This window comes from Perognathus longimembris, chromosome 11, assembly GCF_023159225.1.
Source record: "Perognathus longimembris pacificus isolate PPM17 chromosome 11, ASM2315922v1, whole genome shotgun sequence".
NCBI classification, from domain to species: Eukaryota; Metazoa; Chordata; class Mammalia; order Rodentia; family Heteromyidae; genus Perognathus; species Perognathus longimembris.
In genome coordinates this window covers 53,766,323-53,788,379 of record NC_063171.1, presented here as the reverse complement: position 1 = coordinate 53,788,379, position 22,057 = coordinate 53,766,323, and the positions used below count along the sequence as shown (strand labels likewise).

Below are 22,057 nucleotides of genomic sequence, written 5' to 3'. Positions count from 1 at the left end.
GGGCTGGAGAGTGATCTCCAGGATCTGCCCATCTGATCCTGTAGTAACATAAAACTGGAGGGTTTCTCCAGTTTGACCCAAGAAGCAAGAGATGCTACAGAATACCCAGAGAGAGAGAGAGAGAGAGAGAGAGAGAGAGAGAGAGACGGAGAGAGAGAGACAGACAGACAGAGAGAGATACAGAGAGAGACAGAGAGAGAGACAGACAGAGACAGAGACAGAGACAGGCAGAGAGATAGACACAGAAAGAGGAGGGAAAGAACAAATGAAGAATAAAGATAACACTCTTGTTGACCGTGCTATTTCTCTACATGAGTAAATGTGGCCCAATATTCCATCCAGTGACCCGGCCCTCACACCTCTGTGCTCACAGTAGCGGTGGGAGGAAAGTGGCTCTCTTTGAGGCTGAAAGGGAAGTCTTGGCTTTGGGAGCTGTGCTCATTCATCATCATTGCTGGCCAACCCGTCTGTTCCCCACAGTTGCTGCCCAGCTGCCTACAGACCTACCATATGGCTAAAAATGGTGCTTTGGGGCATCATTCAAATGCTGCATCTACCTGCCCAACTGGGAAGGAAGCCCATGATGAAGTGGGCCCTCCACCGTGAAGTGGAACACTATATCCCCAACCAGGGACAGTGCCAAGAGCTGCCCAGCTACTTTCTTTTACGTCTTCAGTATTTCTAGAATTCCTCCAGTTCTTTCTGTCCTTACTACCCACAGCCATAGCTCAAACCATTCTTTCTCTACCAAGACAGATCCAGGTGCCCTGTTGTTTCTGCCACTGACCTTGCTCTTTCAATCGAATCTCTAATAATAATTACCTTGACCCTCCCCCCCCCAAAAAAATCTTTGAATAGCCCCTCCTCCAGGGGCACAGGCTCCTTTCCACATTAGCTGTTACTTTCTTCTTAAGCCTGAAGTTTGTCGTTGACAGAATCTCACTGTGTAGACTAGGCCAGCTTCAAACTCACAATCTTTCTGCCTTGGCTTTCTAAGTGCTTGGTTGACAGGCATGCTCTACCACTGATGGGTGATCATGGACACCTTCTGGTTTATCTCATCCACTCCAGCCCAGCTACATGATCTCACATCTTGCTTTTCCAGTGTACCATATCCCTTGCTTAATTGTTCTCACAGCTCAATCTGTGTCAAATGAAGGAATGAAATACATATTGTCAAGCACTGACAGTAAACTACTCTCAACCTCTCTGAGAGGACTCACATGGCAGAATGGTATCCAGAGACTCTGCTTTTCTCCAGATTCGAAGCACAGTTAGGTAAGAGGATCCGTCTCTACCTGGAAAACTCAGCCACATTCCTTCCATCTCCTCCAAGCCAGAGGATTGGTGTAGTAGTTCATTACTTCAGCAAACTTTCACTGGCTTAGAATATATTAAAAAAAAAAAAAAAAAGGCTTTGCTACCAAGGAGGACTTTTGCTATGCTATGCACATAGAAAGTATTCAATAAACATTGGGGGCAGGGAGATAATGCCACAATTGAGAGATTAATATCCTATTTACCATCCCATTTGGAGTAACACCTCGAGTCAACTTATAAGACTTCCCTTTGAATCCTTTTAGGACAGTCCTGGCCCAAAGGAGCAGAACAGACCTCAAATCTACCCTGTCTGTTTCTCAGGAATGAAGGACACAGGTTGCCTTTTTTCTCTCCTGAGGCCCAGAAAGGCAAAACTGCTCCTCAGGAGTGAGATTTAGAAGTGTGTAGGTAGCATAGGGAGAGACAGTGGCCCAGCAGAGGTGACACCCTCTCCTCTTCCTGGGAACTCTGGGGAACGTGGGGTGGCCCATGGAACCTGCAGGGAAAGTTCTTGGAGAAGCAGAGACTGCCCGGCAGAGCTTGAGCCCCTCTTCTGAGAAAGTCAAGACAACAGCTCTAAGAAAGCAAAGGCCTTGAGGGCTCTGGAGCAGACCTGTGCAGAGGATACATTTCCATTCCCCTTGACGTGAGGCAGGAAGTAACCCAGCCAGATGCCAGAGCAGTTGAAACTCACAAAAGAGAGACCTCCATGAGCCTACAATGGGGCTACCAATTTCCTAGCCCCACTTCTAGTCCTCTTATACTGAGAAGTCTGTAATCTCTTCCTCCTTCCTCCTCCTCCTCGCTTGGGAAACAGGTAGATCAGACCTTATATCACAGAAGGCTGCCCTCTCAATTGGAAGTCAGGATTGAAGGTTTAGACTAACCCAAAAGAGTTAAGAGGCTTTTCCTCAGTTTCCCCTGGCTAACATACTTCCCTGTTCTCTTGTTCTGAGATCTCTTTATATACCTGGCCAGGAAATGCATACTTATAAGTTCAACTCGTAAGCCTCTAAGGAACAGAGGCATGTAGGCGAGCGAAGCAAGGCAAAGCCAAGTACTTTGCTCACTAATATGCATAATTAAGGTCATTAAGTTTAAATGTGAGAACATTCAACGGGAGTATATTTAAATAATGAGATAACTGCTTTGTAAGAAGCCTGATTAAAGGAGGAAAGTAACAGCTGAGTGGAACTGCAATGGGTGTCCCCTTCAGTGAAGAAGGAGAGCACCCTTCTTGGGTGCTCTTGACCAATAGGCAGTTCTGCAGCCTCCCTACCCCTTACCCCCTCGGGGCTTCTATCGCTAGTGGCCAAGAAGGCAGTGAGGAGAGGACACACTGAGAGAAAGACGGAGAGAAATTCTCTTAGAGGCATCATTACTTATTTCAAAGACTGCTGGTATGAGTAAGTCAAGAAGACCTGAGTTTCACAATGAAAAGAGAAGGTTCTGAAGTCTGGAGGCCAGTCACCTTCTCAGACTTCATGGGTGGGTGGGTGCCAATTTTGAAAGAGGGGTGGGGGTCAGACAACTTTGAGACAGTGCTCACCAGGCAACACCCACACTGGACTTGTGACCCGCAATTCATGACTCCAGAAGTGGTTTATTTAGTGCTTACTATATACTACAGGGCCATGCCTGCCAACAATTTCACAACACTGTATCTGGGCTGGGAATATGGCCTAGTGGCAAGAGTGCTTGCCTTGTATACATGAAGCCCAGGGTTCGATTCCCCAGCACCACATATACAGAAAATGGCCAGAAGTGGCGCTGTGGCTCAAGTGGCAGAGTGCTAGCCTTGAGCAAAAAGAAGCCAGGGACAGTGCTCAGGCCCTGAGTCCAAGGCCCAGGACTGGAAAAAAAAAAACAAAAAAACACAAAAAAACCACAAAAAAACAACCACTGTATCTAAACTTCACCAGGTAGATTATCATCACCTCCACTTTACAGTTGAAGAAGCTGTGGTTAAGAAGGCAATGCCAGGCTGTGGAAACTTTCCAAAACCACAAAGATAATGAGCAGCCAAAAGCATGCCAGGAGAATAGAAAACCATTTCAGACCTACCCAAGGATTCACCCCATCTCACTCTCCTCCCCAGGAAGTATCTGCAGTCAAATCTGTAAATCCCAGCTCATTCACCTCCTACATGACTTCAGGCAAGTGACTTTTGGCCCTACTCTGTTTTCCTGTCTGTGATATGGAAAGGGCTACTAGTCTACATCCTAGCACTGTGAAGAGAGAGCCGGTACAAGTTAAGGGTATCTGGCCCATGGTAAGCAATCTTTGTACTATCACAAATATTGCCATTGTATCAACTGACCCAAACGTAAAAACAGGACATCTGGGTACTGCTGAGCTTCTCTTCAAAGTGCCATGGGCTTGGAGTGAAATCTCTCCTTCTTCATGTGGCCACAATCCTCATGAGCAGTGGAGACATCTCCCAAGACTACACACTGGTTCTACATAGCAGGTCACTCCGGCCTCAGCTTCTAACATGCAGCCCTGACTTAGCTGAGACAACTACCAGTGATAACTCCTCTCCCTGTGCACAGCATGAGTGTGCACTGTGTGCATGCCATGTAAAGAAGGGATGAGGTGAACAGGCCTGCCCTGTCCTTGTTCCCAGTGGGGCTTTCAAAGGGGCGCTGTATGGAATATAGCCTAGTGGTAGAGTGCTTGCCTCATATACATGAAGCCCTGGGTTCGATTCCCCACCATCACATATATAGAAAACGGCCAGAAGTGGCGCTGTGGCTCAAGTGGCAGAGTGCTAGCCTTGAGCAAAAAAGAAGCAGTGCTCAGGCCCTGAGTCCAAGGCCCAGGACTGGCAATAAAATAAAAAAATAAATAAATGAAACAAAGGGGCGGCTGTGGGACGCTCATAAATACTTCTGAAGGCTTGGGTCCACACTCAGATTCTTGTGCTTAGCATCTGCATCGGGGAAGGGAAAGTGGCCAGCCTCCCTGTGCCTCCTCCACTGTGTTACTACGGGGATTACGGGGCATGCTCTGCTTGCTCAAAGATATACATCAGTGTAGGGAGCTAGAATTGCTTCTTCTCTCTACATCAAAGCCCTTTAGTATCTCAAGTCAGCCCTCTCTTCCCTCACATCAGCTCTCACTTGCACTCTTTCTTCCTCTTGCTCCTCCTTTTCCTCCATCTTTCTTCTTCTCCTTCTAGCTTCTTCCTCCCCTTCTCCTTCTTCCTCCTTCTCGTTTTTCTCCTCCCTTTTTTTTTTCCTTCTCCCTTACTTGCTGTCACATTTGCTTTTGGCTAGTTTCTGGGTCTCTGGGAGCACCTGGTTGGAAGGAAATGAGGTAGCCCCTACAGAGCCTGGACTGAACTCCCACAGGTAGAAGTCATACGTCTATTTGCATAAATAATGATGCCTACAATGTGACCTTGAGGAAGTCCTCTCCTGCCCCGACCTTGTGCTCAGCATCTAAGCCTGAGGATAAGAAGAAGGCCACTCTCTGGGCCAGGGCTGGGGAAAGCCTGCTGGGGATTTCATATAGAATGAGCAGCAGCAGTGCTTGCCTTCCACGTCATCACAGCAGACGGTATCTGTTGTGATGGTGGGGGCAGCAGGATGCTGGGGTCACATATCACTGTTAAATGCATCATAGCTCTTCCCAGACTGGCTGACTTCCTGTAACACACTGAGCACTCACCAGAAAGTAGTAGGCACTATCATTCTATACAATGAAAGTCTTGGCTCCTGCTTTCAGGAGTATTTCAGAAAAATTAAGAGATATTTTTCATATCTATTTTTGTTTCATCTTCATTACATGGAAAGAAATAACTAGCAATTTTTTAAATTGAAACTTAATTTTTAGACATTAAAACAAAAAATAGCGTGCCAAGTGGTTCACACTTACAATCCTAGCTACTTAGGATGCTGAAAACATGAGAAACGCAATCAAAGGCCAACCAAGTAGAAAAATCTGTGAAATTCCTCCTCAACCCATAGCTGGGTGCCTTGGTGCTCACCTGTCACCCCAAGGGACATGAGAGGCTGAACCTGGGAGGATCACAGTGCCAAGCCACCCTGGGCAGGAAATCTGTAAGATTCCATCTCCACAAAAGGGAAGCTGCGTGAGGTGGTATACACCTTAATGCCAGCAACAAAGAGAAGTCTATAGTAAGTGGATTGTGGCTTCAATACATGCTTAGATGAGAAAGATGATCACTGATCGTCTAAAACTAACCAGTGAGGAGCGAGGCTGGAGCCCAGCTCAGCAGTACTGAGTCAGGTTAGCAAGCATGAGGCTCTAAATTTAAATCCCAGGACAGCTGAAATAAAACCAGTTTATACGGATATTCCATCTTAAAAAAAAATTGGGGATTTATGAGCTACACGCCTTACTAATAATTCAGTGCTTTTTCTAACACTCACTCTCTCGAGGATGGATTTAGGAAGCTCGCCACACCTCCTTGCAGGCTGCTGAAGCAAGTGGGAGAGGAAGAGTGACTCCAGAGTGCATGGCTCTCCTCCGTGATGTCACACGAGGACATGATAAAATGGGCCTTAACTCTACAAACAGATGCCAGGGTGATCGAATCCATGGATGGCTTCAGGCTAGGGAGGCAATACACAGACCCTTGGACAAAACACCATAAACACAAGCAACAATGGGAATTGAGACTTCAAAAATTTTAACTTCTACACATCAAAGGACACCACAGAGAATGCAGAAAGACAGTCCACCCACAGAAAAGAGTACTTGCAGATCATGCCTGACAACCAAATGACCACAAAAATAAATTTAGAAGTATAACATGGTATATAAATATGAATATGTATATATGTGTACACGCACACACACACACACACACACACACACACACACACACACACATCTCCATCCAGACCCATGGAAGCAAAAAGGTAGAAATATATTAAATGAGAAACCCAGGGAAGCACTTAGCTAAGGGTAGGCATGGGAACTAATGGCCACTTCTCAGGGTTATACCTTCATGCAGTTAGGGAACAAAAACCCTCCTCAGTGCCAACCAATGATCCAGTAGGGATCATGGCTCTACCAGAAATCAAAGAATTCAGTCCAAAAGTCAATTACCAAAGCCAAGGATGCAAGAAATGTGGCCTCGCTGGCCAAAAACAAGCCTTGTCTAGTAGCTGCTACAGGTTGAGATGCTGAGAGAGGAGGGAAGGGAGAAAATACAGCACTACACAGTTCAAGGCAAGGATTTGAATAAAGAAAGGGGACTAAGTTCATTTCCATTATATTTACAACTTAAACTGGGGGGGGGAAACGAGGGAGGAGGTAACAATGTTCAACAAGAAACGTACTCATTCTCTTACACATGCAACTGTAACCCTTCTGTACATCAACGTGACAACAAAATTAAATGTAAAAAAAAAAAGATGTAAGATTCATCCCAATTTCAGAAATGACTAAAGGATTTTTATAAGTATAGTTTATGATCAATGAATTATGTTATTATTATTGTGGTTTGATAAAGCCATTTCTTATTTCATTTTAATTAAAAACAAAGAAAGGGGACTGAAATAATGAAAAAAGAAATCAAAGTGAACGAAAGACATATTCTCCTCCAGCATAGGTGATGGAGAACATTTTCCCTATACTGGAGCAAATTACAGAGCTTCTTCATGTCACTGTGGAAGACAAGAATAAAAAGAACACCAGTATTTTGGTGGAGTAAATGTCCCATCACAGCAAAGGAAGACTGCATTGCAATTGAAGAATCACACAGTGTGTGTTATGGATAGCCAGGAATGGAGCAGCGATGTGGGCAGGTTGAAAAACAGGAAGCTTTGAACACCTCAGGTCAACATGAGACATTGTCGGTACTCCTTAAACCATCACTTGGGCTCTAACGATATTGTTGACAGATGACAGAAAAAAGGAACCATTATTTTATTCCTGCTACTACAACTCTATTCCCTTTCTACATTCTCAGATCGGTGTTGTCAAGGAAAACGGCATAAATGTCAAGTCATGGAACTGGGTTCAAAAAAATCAACTACAGAAGCAGACGATGATAGAAATAGGCATTACAGGAAACCCTAGAAAATGAGGTTTCAATAACCTCTTGTCTTGAAGCTCGGTGTGTGCCTATGTGAGAACACTGAAGATCTAGTTAATTATCACCGAAAGGGAATGGCTGATTACCCACCCGTCTTCACACTATTTCTAAATGGCTGGCACATAGCAAGGGTTTGATCAATATTTGCTAAAGGGAGGGAGAAAGAAGCAAAGATGGAGGGCTTAAATCATACACTCAGCCATGTGTTCAGAAAGGCCTTTGCTCAGAAATCCTGTCTCCCTTCCACTTGTTAAGTTGCTGGATTTCAGCCAAAGCTTCCTGTGCCTGCATGCAATCATGGCTCAGTGTAATTGAACACCTGAACTTCCTAGGAGGGATGGAATAAAATAGGTAGTCAGAGGAGAAAGTGGTGGCCTGTGCTGGCTCCCCCACCTTCAGATAGACCCCCCAGGGGCACTCCCATAGTCCACAGCACCCATCCTTTGTGTTTTCCCTGCAGGACTGCACTCAGGCTGCTGTCCTTTGCTAACCTGCACACTGCGCCTGGTTTATAAGCATCCCTCAGAGTCTATTAGTGTTCTCCAATGGATGCATTTGGCTTCCAAAGCTGAGGACCCCTAAGGAGAAGCCCTGCTCCTCAATTGTGCAGTAATAAGCAGGAAGGGATAGTTCTCAGCTCTGGGTCTGTCACCTCTATATACAAGCCCAGCCCATCTCTTCTTCCTAGCCTTTTCCCTCAGAAAAAACAAAGAACCATCCTTGAGTGAGCGTCACCTGCACGCACAGGTACCCGCAGCTCTGTAGGACGCACTGGTGACTTTCCACATATTCGATTTTTTTCCCCAAGTGTCCTGTTCTTTCATTTTCTTCTTTCTACCAAGACCTCTTTTCCTTGCCAAGTTTTCACGAGCCAATGGTGGTCTTTTTTTTTTTTTTTTTTGTAATCACCACATAGCTATGATTCAGAGCCTGACCTCTAGCTGACGAGAGCTAAAATTATTCTCTCACACACATGCACATAGGACCACAATGGGGATAAGTGAAAATGGAATATTTTGTGGGTCTGCAAAGTCACTGCCAGGTGAGGATTTATGGAGCTAGCCCTGGCAGTGCCTATTTTGCAATGTCCTCACTGGAAGGTTTCCTTCTTGATATTTAGTTCTACACGACTCTTTATTAATTAAGTTCTTATATAAAGCACTGTGCTATCCCTATTTCTTGCTGCCATCTTCATATACAACACCTTCTCCTTGTCTTTCAACCCTCACCCAACACCTCCCAAAGTCCTTGGTGAAAGTTGTTAAATGTGTCCATCAAGTGAACAAACAAGCAGTACAGACCAAAAGTGGTTAAAGATTGACATCAGCATCAGCTACCAGGCCATCTGCAGCTCTAGCCTAGACACCAGAAAAGATAAAGGCTTTTGTCTTTATTGACACCATTTAATTCATAACATTCTTACTTAAAGATGAGGGGACAGAAGACCTAGAATAGCCAAAGCAATTCTAGGCAAAAGAAGCAGCGCAGGAGGAATCACAATACTAGACTTCAAGCTCTATTATAGAGCCTGGTATTGGTATAAAAACAGACCTGAAGACCAATGGAATAGAATAGAAGACCCAGAAATAAAGCCGCATTCTTACAGTCAACTGATATTCGCCAAAGGAGCTAAAGACATACAATGGGAAAAACATAGCCTCTTCAACTACTGGTGATGGGAAAACTGGGCAGCCACATGTAGAAAACTCAAAGTAGACCCTAGCCTATCACCATGCACCAAGATCAACTCAAAATGGATTAACAACATCAAAATGGACCTCAACATCAGACCTGAATCCTTGAAACTACTGAAGAACAGAGTAGGAGAGATGCTAGAGCTTATAGGCACAGGTAGGAACTTCCTGAACATAGTCCCAGGGGCACAACGGATAGGGGAGAGTCTCGACAAATGTGACTACTACAAAATACAGTTTCTGCACAGCTAAAGACATAGCCACCAAACTAGAAAGACAGCCAACCATATGGGAAAGGATCTTCACCAGCACAGCAACAGACAAAGGCCTAATATCCATCATCTACAGACAATTCAAAAAACTAACCCCCTCTAAACTCAGTAAACCAATTATTAAATGGGCAACGGAGCTAAAGAGAGACTTCACAGGGGAAGAGATAAAAATGGCAAAGAAATATATGAGGAAATGTTCAATATCCCTGGCAGTAAAGGAAATGCAAATAAAAACAACCCTGAGATACCATCTCACTCCAGATAGAATGGCCTAGACTCTGAACTCAGGCAACAACAAATGCTGGAGGGGATGCGGGGAAAGAGGAACCCTTCTCCACTGTTGGTGGGAGTGCAAATTAGTACAACCACTTTGGAGAACAGTATGGAGGTTCCTCAAAAATCTCAGTGTAGACATACCCTATGACCCAGCCATACCACTCCTAGGCATCTATCCTGAACAACAGGTTTCAGAGTATCATAAAGACATCTGCACATCCATGTTTATCGCTGCACAATTCACAATAGCCAAAATATGGAAACAACCCAGATGCCCCACTACAAATGAATGGATACAAAAAAAAAGTGGTACCTATACACAATGGAATACTACATAGTGATTAGAAATGATAAAATATTGGTATTCGCAGGGAAATGGTCAGAATTTGAACAAATAATGTTGAGGGAGACCAGCCTAGAACACAGAACGAAAGGGCATGGCCTCCTTGATATATGACTGTTAGGGTGGGCGGGGGGCAGGGGTACAGTAGAGACCAGGTCTGCAAAACAACGAACTTCTTTTCAAATGGTATTTCCACAGGTTTGGGTCAGCGACCTTACATTATGTATCTAAAAACGAAACAACTACTAAACATAAAAAGGTCTAGAATAGACCTCTCAGTGGATCACAACAACTCAACAACTATATACACATGATCATATAAGACGAGGATAAGCAAAATCAACTCCAAGAGAAGGACACAGGAGGATTCTTTTGTTGATGTTACATTTAAAGTTCTAGGTGAATTTCCTTTGGCATACCCTACGTGGTTACTGTATATGATTTTGGTACACTGGATATTGTATATATGCCTACCTGATCTAGGGAAGGGAAAGAAAAACAATGGTGTAAGATATCACAAGAAATGTACTCACTGCCTTATTATGTAACTGTACCCCTTTTGTATAACACCTTGTCAACAAAATTTAATTAATAAAATAATTTTTTTTAAAAAGATGAGGGCACAGGCTCAGGAATTAAGTCTTTGCTCACCTGTCTATTACATAGCAGAGCCAGGATTCACAGTCATGTTGGTCTGTTTGTGTGGCATGAACTCTCTATGCTCTATACCTTCAAAAATGAAAATGTTACTACTCGTGGCCTGTCTTCAGCTGTCTATTCAGCTTGACTGGTTTTGACAGGCTTCACTGGCAGTGGGGATGGCACACATCAATCACTTTCATTGTCATCAGTCCTCCCCTCAAAGGGGGACCATCTTGGAGAAAAGCTCTGCCTTTGATAGGAAGAAGCTGACTGATAGAATGGGCTGTGGTACCTTTGGTCTAACAAACCAAGAGACATACCCCGAAACTCATTAAGGATTTCATTAAGTCTGCATCTCAGTGCCTCTTCTACACATGGATATCTGGTTGATCAAAAGACTCAGCAAATCAACCTTACTGCAGCGTGGTGCAGTCCCTCTCTGGGGAGCTACAAGCCAGGAGGCACAAAGCAAGCACTGAGCTCTTTCTGATCAGCACATGGTTCTCTCTCCTCATTGGATGAAAGGGATGAGTGGTTGCTTTCTCTGAAGCCTTATCCTCCTGGCCATCTTCACTTCAGCTGGTAACTTGTATGGCAGCACAGACTAGCAGAAAGAAGGTGAGCTCAAGGGGGTTCTACCACTCACGAGACTGTGAGCTTCAGTGACCTCTGTGAGCTTCAGTTCCTACTCCTGGAAACTTGGGAAAGGAACAATGAAACTGTAACCCCTCTGTACTTCACTTTGACAATAAAGAGAAAAAAAATTTTTTTAAAGAGAGTTGAATAAAGTATGTGTATAAAGTGTGTATGCATACTATGTGTTCAACCATTTGTCAACCTTAATACTATTGCTTCATCTCTAAAAGTGATACAAATCCTATTCATTATTTACTGGTCAAATACAATTTCCCTTTCACGCTACCTTACAGAGCCAACCACGGTCTGAAGCATATCCCATGAGCATTTAATACCTTCCAGCCTCACATGGGTTTCCCTGACTGCATTTGTATTTTCCAAACAAAATCGTAAACAAATTGAGGAAGGGATGATAGCTTACTTTCCCCCTTTTCCTCCACTCCTTCTGTAGTTACTGAGCCTTTTGTAGACCAAGCAAAGTACTGGTGCACACAGCTGCTGAACAAAGGCAGATTGAAGTCGAGTTGGGAAACCTAGAAAGGTCCTCAGTGCCTGGCCCATAGATTTTTCTGAGTAAGTACAGTACAGTACTGTAAACCCTGACTTTTTCTTTTCCTTTGAGTAAGCCCCCCTCCCCCATTCCCATAGCAACCATCCTTCCTGGAGATGCATCTAACTTACTCATTCATCTGGCTCCATTTCACTAAAGCAACCTGAGGTCAGAGCTCCTATGCCCTGTTGCTCTGCTCTCTTCTCAGTGTTACACAGATTCTGGCACATGGCAGGCACTCAAATGAACACAGAGGTCTCAGGTCCCATCAACTTTAAGGATGGAAAGGAAAATTCTTCTCTCCTGTGGGTGATGTTTCTCTAACCACTTACATAAGTCAGTCTATCCGTTGAGACCCACAATAAATGCCTGGCAAGAAGCAGCTTAAAGAGGTGTGAAGTATGCTTAATCAAGTTCCTGAGATGAAAGTGAAGAGCTGGCCTTAGCTACTGTTCACCCACCTTCACCCCATCTCCTCAAGCCTGGAGAAATTCCACATCAGGGCCAGATGTTTTCATGTATGGTATAACGTGTGCTCTGTGGCTACCAGTACCAGCTTCTGTCACCGTGACTGGCAAAAGCAAGAACAGCACTGGGCTGGGAGACATGAGCCAGGCTCCACTTGCCTTTGGCAAGTCACAACCCAGTTTCCATATCTATAAAATGAATATAGACCCTGCCCACCTCCTAGAAATCTGAGTTTTGAAGGAGGCAACAGAAGTAATAACAAATGATTGGATTAGAGTAACATCTCTAGCTCAATGGAAATAGTATTTTTTTAAAGAAAAGGAAATTTGCAAATCATGTGGGTGCCTAGAAGATCAGAAACAATAATACCTCTCTCATCAATACCCCTCATGATCAGAACTTCCTAACTTTAAAGCTCAATGGAAATATATCTGCCCAGTGCAATCATCCATGTAAAAAAAAAATAGAACGATAGCCTCTCACTCTTCATATGCAAACGTATTTTTTCATTATAATTACAATTCAAAATAATAGAAATATCTCCCAGGAACTCTGCCTGCTACTCTTTCCACTGGCACCTTCTTTTTTTTTTTTTTTTTTTTTTTTTGGCCAGTCCTGGGCCTTGGACTCAGGGCCTGAGAACTGTCCCTGGCTTCTTCCCGCTCAAGGCTAGCACTCTGCCACTTGAGCCACAGCGCCGCTTCTGGCCGTTTTCTGTATATGTGGTGCTGGGGAATCGAACCTAGGGCCTCGTGTATATGAGGCAGGCACTCTTGCCACTAGGCTATATCCCCAGCCCCCTCCACTGGCACCTTCTGTCCCTGACTCTTTCATCTGTTTGCCCCAACACACACATCGCAGAGAACATTTTCTCCATGTGGTCTCAAAATAGTCAGCAGAGGAAAGAAGCAACAACACAGAGAAAACTCAGATAAAAACCCATTTCTGCCAACACAGCTCTGTCCCAGGATAAGGTATTTTGTGTCTTTGAATCTGTTTCCTTAGCTATAAATCAAGTCTATTTGCAGGGGTTTGGGGTAGTGAAAAGTTCCCAACATGACACCTGGGACACCTTCTATGCTCAGTGTATGACTGTTTCTAGTCCCCTCTCTCCATGAGGTAGGGGTGTAGGGGCAAGCTTGCTTAGTGCTCTTGGCCCCAAGTCTTTCCCAATGTAGATCTTGCCAGTCCAGCCTAGTCAGCAAAGCCCAGGAGGCCTCCCCCACCACATGAAAATAACTCCTCATCTATGAACTTCCCCAACTTGCTCTATGTAATGAGGTTACGTTATGTTTCGTTTTACAGGAATTTGTATCTAGGAAATTCACTTCCATATATATTTACAGTTGGTGACTTGCACATTAAACATGATACACCTCATTTTTTAAGTTCAAATTCTCTTAAAGTAGATCACACCTGAAGGTACTAGTGAATGGCTGAGGTATATCACTGTTAATTGAGTCCTATCAGCGGGCCATAGGAGAGGGCACAGACTACAGTAAGGAGAGAGCTACAGTTGTTGAATCCATTTGAAAACTCTGTGCTAGGTTCCTCCCATCTTTTTGGTTTTTGTGCCTACATGGTGTCTCCATTTTCAGTGGAATTAACAGACAAAGGCCAGAGTATTAATCAAGGATGAAGATGGATCTATCAGCCAGAGTGAGACTGGTTCCAAAGGCCGTCTTTCCCATGCTCCAGCAGCACTGCCCAAGCACAAAGGAGGAGTGACGGGGGGAGGGGGGGATCTATGGTCCCTGTCCACTGGAAGCTTGAAGTTTCCCTGGAGCTGGACAAAATATATAAGAAGAAAAAAATGTAACAATGATGTAGTAAGAATTCGAGAGAGAGAGAGAGAGAGAGAGAGATATCTACAGTGGAAGTAAATAAACCCCAAATAGGGCCTCTCAACACAAAGAGCACAGCAAATCTAACCAGGGAACAGGGTGGGAGTGACCAAGATTCATGTTTCTGGAACAGAGGAGGAAGGGAGGTAGATAACAGAAGAGGGTCTGGGATTATGTTAAAGATGGCGATACCCAATTGAAATGCATAGGGGCAGGCAGAACAAAAGTCAAACTCTAGAGAGAAAAAGAAAGAAAGGCAAGCTGATGCTCTGCCTAGGAAAAAACGTCTAAGAGCAAATGGAAAATGAATGATTATTTCTCCCAGAGAGTTCTGAATACTGCCCCACTTCCCAAAATAAGCATAAGCCAAAAGTGAAATTACATAGCATTCCCATGCTCCTAAGAAGGGAGCAGCAATGATTATTTTGTGTTTTTTCTAAGAACAGGAAAGAAACAATTAACTGAGAGGAGCAAGAAGTAATAGCTTTTATTAACAGCACTAAGAATTATGACCTTTCAGTGTAAAATTCTCAACACTTTCAAAGAGCTGCTACACATCATTCTCTTATTTCATCTTTACTTCCAACAAGTAAGGCAGATTGTCAGGATAGCTTCTTCACTCTAATCTACAAAACTGAAACAGTACAACCCAAAGCTTGGAGCAGATCTGTAACTTAAGTCAAAGTGCTTCAGATTTCAGATATGAAGAACCAAGCATTGATCTTCCCATTCTAACTGGGTACCAAGTGATTCATGCCTGTAATCTTAGCTACTCAGTTGGCTGAGATCTGAAACTGAGAATCAAAGCTAGTCCAGGGAAGTAAAATCCATGAGACTTCTATCTCCAATTAAAAGGGAAGTGGCTCAAGTGGTAGAGCATTAGCCTTGAGCAGAAAAATCCCAGTGACAATATCCAGGCCAAGGTCAAGCCCCAGTAACCAGCGAACAAACAAATTTATATCTAAAGGTGGGTGAGGAGTAACAGAGCAAAACATCTGCTGCTATCTTTAGAGGGTAGATGAATAAGAAGGGGGAAAGCTAAGGCAGACACTGCTGGCCATCCACTAATATCTGTTTTCTTTTCTAGATTACTGCATTTCTACCTGGGCACATGTCCATACAGAATAAAGGCTTTGTGTCGTAGCTTCTCTTGCCAGGTTATCTAATTCTAGCCAACAGGTTGTTTAAAAAAGTGATGTAGACAACTTCCTGGTTTTATTCTCAAAAGGAAAGTGTGTGGACAGCCTTTCCCTTCCTTCTTCTTTCTGGGGAAAGAACATATGGATGATGTTGGAACAGCCATATGGGATCCCAATATGGAAGTCATGTGTGAACACAGCAGAGAAGCCTGGGTCTCTGGTGTCTACAAGGTAGACAGATGAAAGCTCAACTCTTAGAAAACATGTTTTGTGACTCTATCCAGCAGAATAACCCATATTCTATAGTAAAGAGGCTTTTTTTCTGGGTGCCAATGGCTCATACCTGTAATCCTAGTTACTGAAGAGGATGAAATATGAGGATCACAATTTTATGCCAGCCTAGGCAGGAAAGATCGTGATATTCTTATTTACAAGTAACTACTCAAAAAAAAAAAAAGCCGGAAGTGAAGCTGTGGTTCAAGTGACAAAGCACTAGTCTTGAGTGAAAAACCTCAGGGCCTGAGTCCAAGCCCCGGGAATGATACCATAAAAAGGAGAGGGGGGCTTTCCCCATAACACTGAAGACACCCTCCAAAATTTTAGGGACTTCTCAATTATTCAGAATCAATGCACAGTTATATTTTCCCAATTGTATCCTATTATACTAAAATAAATCCTTGCTAAAAACTTTGAAGGAATATTTAGTACAAGACTAATGTGTCTCAGTGTCCTAAGAGAATCTTTAGCCCCCTACCCCACTTCCTCCTGGGAGGTATAATATATATTTCTTGCATTCCCATGAGTTTATTAGATGAGGATATCATGCAGATAAACAATGTTTCGCCCTATATGGATCAGCTATGGTCAAGCCTTAGCACACAATAAATAAGCATTACATGGGGAACTTGTGAAACTTGGGCAGATATCTGGATATCCAGGGCTAGCGGGAGGAGCTGGGAATTTTATATTTTCAAAACAAAATCTGAGATGATTCTGGAGCAGGGGGGCTGTGCTTGCCACCTGATAGCAAAAGACCATGTTGATTGTTTACTCGCAGCAAGGGCCACACCTAGGTGACCCGCACCATTTTAGAAAATCCACTTTGTACCAGGACAGACACACAAAAAAAATGGATGTTCAGCAAAGGTAACATGGAGATAAATAAAAGGGTTTAAATAAAGTCACAATGGAGGTAGGGAAAAGCTTATATTTGAATATAAGTGCCAATCCAAACTGAAAAGAGGTCACAGAACACATTGCTAGGCTGCAAATGGGTGAGGTAGCAGGGTCAGGAGTCTGGGGATGTAGGTTTCTAGGGTCCTACTCCCCAGAAATAAAGGTGACTAAAGCAAGCCATGAGGGGTGGGCCCTTTTGCTGTCTGGGAACATCCAGGCCTGGGAGGAGATTGCCTGACTGAGCATTGATCAGGCCCCACAAGAGAATGAGGAGTGGCTCTTTAGGATTAAACAGATACCCAAGCCATGCCCTGGGCACTAGAGTTGTCACAATTTTAAGGAGTGAAGATGGAACAGTTTGAAGAGAAAGAAGTGAATTCCAAGAGACAAGTATTGTGCATTAATGAGGCAAGAGTCTGCCCGTGAGGCCTGGGGGTGGAGTGTCTGGAGGAGGAGGTGGATGTCTGGACCCCCTGATGTTATAAGAAAAGAGGAATGAAAGCAGCTTGCTCAAAATGACAGCATGACACCAATGACATTATGAGGAGAAAAGCAGAAAAGTACAAGCCCATATTTAGAAAATGGCAAGCGTCTCTTCGCCATCAAATCCTCCTGGATAGACACCCAAGATAGGGCTATGTCCCTAACCTGATACTGAGATGGTCAATTCTTCCTCCTTTGGGGGATCCCTTAGAGGTTGGGGAGAAGTCCTTGTCACTAGCTGGTGGACAGGGCCAACAGCAACAGTCTTCTCCCTCCCACCAGCTTCTACCACACAGTCCACTGACTCCTTGGCCTTCACACCTCCGGTGGCATTCTCCAAAGCCTCAGAGTCCAGCCACATCCCCCTGCAACCTGTTGGGGGGGGGCACCCAGCAGCTGCCTGTTAGCTGGGGTGTGTTGTCTGCCAAATGTTCACTGGATGGTACAGCATCGCCAACACAGAGGAAAGACTTGGGTATGAAAAAGTGAGTCTATTCACCATCACCCCAAAACTGGTATAGTGGACCATGAAACACTCACCACAAGGAGGGCAGGGAGACAGAGGAGGGGCTTGCCTCAGGCCAAGCCAGCACCCAAGACTAGAATGTAGACATAAAACCAGGCCATTGGAGACACTTTCTATTCATGGTTTCATTCCTTCTGAATGCAATTTTAAACTCTTAACTGAGAAAGGTAAAGCAACATGCAAATATGTAGTTTTCCTGCTTCTTCCCGGCATGGTGTGGGAGATAAGCCAAGTTGTAATGAGATATTCAGAGCAGAGAGAAGTAAGGGAAAGCTTAGATCTTTGGTATTATGGCTAACTCGCTGCAACAGAGCAGACACAAAAATACTATTCTTATATCATTATAATATTCTGCTATTACCACTATTATCATGGTATGGAAAGACACACATGAGGAAAATGTAATATAATTGATAGTCCAGAAGCCTCCAAGATCTGAGTCTTTGCCCCTCTCAGGATTGCCAAGGTGAACTATAAGATGGCAACATAGAATGCAGATTGTGACTAATATTCTCATGCTAGAGATCTCAATGTGGGTGTCAATCAGACCTGGGGAGCTGTACAGGAAGAAGATAAGTGTATGTACGTGTGCACACATTGGCAAAAAATAAGAGAAAGGAGATTCTGTAATCTAATTAGACATCAGAAGTTGTCCTGAACAAAGGTGGTTGGGAACATGAGTTTACAAGGATAATCACCACTCATTATACAGAGCGCAGTAACTTTCTTGTTAGCACAAGAATTTGTCAGACATGTGTCACACAGGAAGTGGAACAGCTGTAACTGTAAGTGTCAGGTTGCTGAAAAATAGCTGGTTTGCTAAGCACCCAGTCCCCAAGACTGTAACATAATCTTGTTTCTTAAATTAAAATGACAACATCAACAAGCAAGACTACAAAAAGTTTCCACGGGGGCTGGGAATGTGGCTTAGCGGTAGAGTGCTTGCCTAGCATGCAGGAAGCCCTGGGTTTGATTCCTCAGCACCACATATACAGAAAAACCAGAAGTGGTTCTATGGCTCAAGTGGTAGAGTGCTAGCCTTGAGCAAAAAGAAGCCAGGAACAGTGCTCAGGCCTGAGTCCAAGCCCCAAGACTGGCAAAACAAACAAACAAACAAACAAAAAGTTTCCACAACAGGAATTGTTGGCTACTAAAGTTTGCCAGGAGAATGTACAATGCACCAGGAATAAGCATGGAGGGCTGCATGGAATCTGCCTCGTGAGCCCACACCATCACACTCTAACATCTGTATTGTTATCCCATCACCACCAAAGGAGCGTGGCCCAAGTCTGATTCCTCTCTCTCCTGCTTCCAAGTCCCACATTCTTGAGAAAGTGAGTTAACTCCTCCAAGCCTCTGCTTCCTTAGAAAACAGGGATAATATTCCCTAATGTAAACAGTCCTTGCAAGGGGCAGAAATCACGTACAATGCATTGAGCACAGTGTCTGGCAGGTAACAAGTATGCAGGAAACAAGTGTTGAAGACTTGTTCAACTAAACGTCACACACAGCTACACAATGCAGAGGAGATTCTGTGCATTAGACTTTTTTTTTCAATATGAAGAAATGGAAATAACACTTCACTCTAAGAAGAAGGGAAAAGAAAAGTGGTAATAATTGAGATTTCCCCTGGATACCCAGGAAATTATGTTCCCCATGGAAGAGTGGTTTGGAGAAAGGAGAAAAAAAAATGCTTATCATTATTATATGCCACCAGAGCTGTTTTCTTGTTCTTCCCAGTAAGAAGTTATAAAGAGATGTAGCATCTGAAAGCCCTTGGGAAGCCAGTGGAATGGGGCCCATTTTCTAACTGACCACTCTTAGTAAATTCTCTACAGTGGATACAGTGAGATATTCAACTCACAAAAGCATCTCATCTCCCTCCCTGCAACCTCTGGGAATGTTTGTCCTGCGCATGGTGTATCTGGGCTAGAAAAACACTGCAAGCAGGGCTGAAGGCCATGCCTGGTCATGTGTGACACCTGAAGTTCCATCCCTAGGGCCACAAAACACAAACCAAAAGCTGCAAACCCTGACTAGAAACAGGTGCGGTTAAGGCTGCAACCCTTCTAGAAGAGTAAAGGTCTTAAATTCTTGTTTGACATGAGAAAGCACCTCAAGTTCTAATTAAACAGAAGCAATTAGCCACCCACAGATCCTTAACGCTGCATCCCGTGGCCAGGCAATCATCTCTATTAAAACCCAGTTTAAAAGAAGGAGCAAACCTAAAAGCCCCCGTAGGCCCACAGTTCCTACAAAATCAATTACCCCCTTTGGATGCTTTCTGTAAAGACAGGCAATCTGCCTGCAGAGAAGGCTTTTACCAAAAGTCTGCTTCAGATAGGATGAGATAGCTGTAAGAAAGGAAGAGGTAAGTAGCAAATGCAATCATCTGGGGTAACAGAGTCCACTCACAGAGTGGGATGTGGATTTCTGGTCAGCTGGACAAAGCAAGTCCAGCTGCAGGTTCACATATGGCCTGGTTGGTAGGATAATTAATTCATAAACTCTGCAGTAAAGACCCACCTCACGCAAAAGAAGTTTCAGCCTGTGGTAGCTGGAATTCTGAGTGTCCTTCTGTGCAACCAGACCATTGTCCAAACCAAAGCATCTCTTCAATGTCCTCTCCCTGGCCCAATCTGTCCCTCAAGTACTGACCAAGCTCATTTGGCAGTTTCACAACAAGTCCAACCCACTCAAGCTTATTGGCTTTCTCTAGCCTGGTTATGTCCCTTCCAACTTAAGGCCCCCTTTAATGAAAGGGATTCATTGTTATTTGCAGCCAGAGATGGTTTCCAGTCTCCACAACAGCAACTACTAACACAGTGGTCAGTAGGGAAAATGACTCAGATTTAAACACCTGCCTTGAGAATGAGGGTGGGGTGGTTTTACAATCCAGCCAAGTTACTCTATTAATCTAGTCCTCTCTTGATCACACAACAGCCTTTCTTCCCAATGAGTGTTTGTGTGTTTCAGAGTTGGAAATTTTCCCAGCTATTGAGTAGACATAAAAACTGATGATCTAGACTAGCATGGTCCAAAAGAAATACAATTCTATTTTTCCTACATGCCACATTCCTTTTTTTCTCCCCAAGTCCTAGGGCTCAAAATCTGGGCTCGGGCACTGTGTCTGAGATCCATTTTCCTTAAAGCTACCACCTACCACTTGAACCACAGCACCACTTCTGGCTTTTTCTGTGATTAACTGGATATAAGAGTTTCATGGACTTTCCTTCCCTGGGTTGGCTTTGAACTGCAATCCTCAGATCTCAGCCTCCTGAGTAGCTAGGATTACAGGCGTGTCCAAGGGCACCCAGCTACAAGCCACATAAGAAAAATGATTGACTGTAATAGAATTACATTTAACTTAGCTTATCAAGATGATCATTTCAATATAATTAATATGAAAGATAATTGATGAGATTCCTTGCATATTTTTGTCACAAATTCTTTTCTCATGGCAGGTTGGACTGTGCAGATGTAGAGCTGGGTTTCAATTAACATGTAGCTAAACCTAAGTTAATAGTGCTGTAATGACATTAGGAATTTGCCTAGAGTTCATCTCAAGTGCACTTCCAAGGTAAGAAAAAGGGCAATGAGGTGAGAAGAAGAACACATTGTGGTAATCAGCTCACTGTGTCAAAGCATCACAAGGTATACCTTTTATTAGAAAGAAGCAAATTGTGTGACTTATGTAACGGTAACCCCTCTATACACCACCTTTATAATAGCAAGAAAAAAGAAACTAACATGAGGAAGATCTGCAATTCACAATTCTAGGTATACTTTACTAAAATGTATGTATAAGTAACACAATATAACTTTAACTTTATCAAAAACATAGAGACATACCAAATAGACCTTAAGAGAAATCACCAAAAAGTAATAGTTATCTCTAAGAGACAGAATTATGGATAGTCTGTACTCTTTTGCTTCCTAAATGTGTTTTTCAACACTGAGTTATCAGGAAAACTATAAAGTTAGTTTTGAGGAACAAAATATGTTTGTCATTTTAAGTTTCTATACCTTTGCTCTTTGCTGACACAACACATATTGCCCCACTGGCAGCTTCACTGTAGCAAAAGGCATGCTCCAACACCCCAGCACAGCCATACTTACAACCAATCATCATGATGGCCACTGCAAAGATCTTCTCTATGTCTGTGGACGGGGCAATGTTCCCAAAGCCCACACTGGTCAGGCTGGTCATGGTGAAATACAACGAGGAGATGTAGACAGAGTTTTTACTGGGACCACCTTCCCATTTCCCTGAACCAGACCCGTTAAACTGGTAAGGAGTGCCAATGTCCATTGCCAATTGGTAGAGCCAGCTGTTGTTGCGGATCGTCTTGGTGTCCTCATCAAAGATCTCATAGTCTCCAATGCTGTACCAGATGCAGGCCATCCAGTGTGCAGCCAGCCCAAACACACACACCAACAGGACCAGCACGGCAGCTCCATATTCAATGTAATGGTCCAGCTTACGGGCCACTCGCCCAAGACGGAGCAGCCGGACAACTTTCAGAGAGCTGAACAGGCTGCTGATGCCCTGGGAGAAGAGGAACACAACATCAGAGCAGAAGAACCAAAGTTGGCACTCCTTCCCCTCCCCCCGCCA

General features: G+C 43.8%; 1 protein-coding gene across 2 annotated transcripts in view; it reads right to left on the bottom strand.

Moving 5' to 3' along the window:
* Kcnh1 (potassium voltage-gated channel subfamily H member 1) overlaps positions 1–22,057 on the bottom strand; it is a 301,959-nt gene that overhangs the window by 153,322 nt on the left and 126,580 nt on the right. For both annotated transcript variants that reach the window (XM_048357386.1, XM_048357384.1), the window contains exon 7: positions 21,559–21,988. In XM_048357386.1, the coding sequence (XP_048213343.1) occupies positions 21,559–21,988 (430 nt within the window). The remainder of the gene's footprint in view (positions 1–21,558; positions 21,989–22,057) is intronic.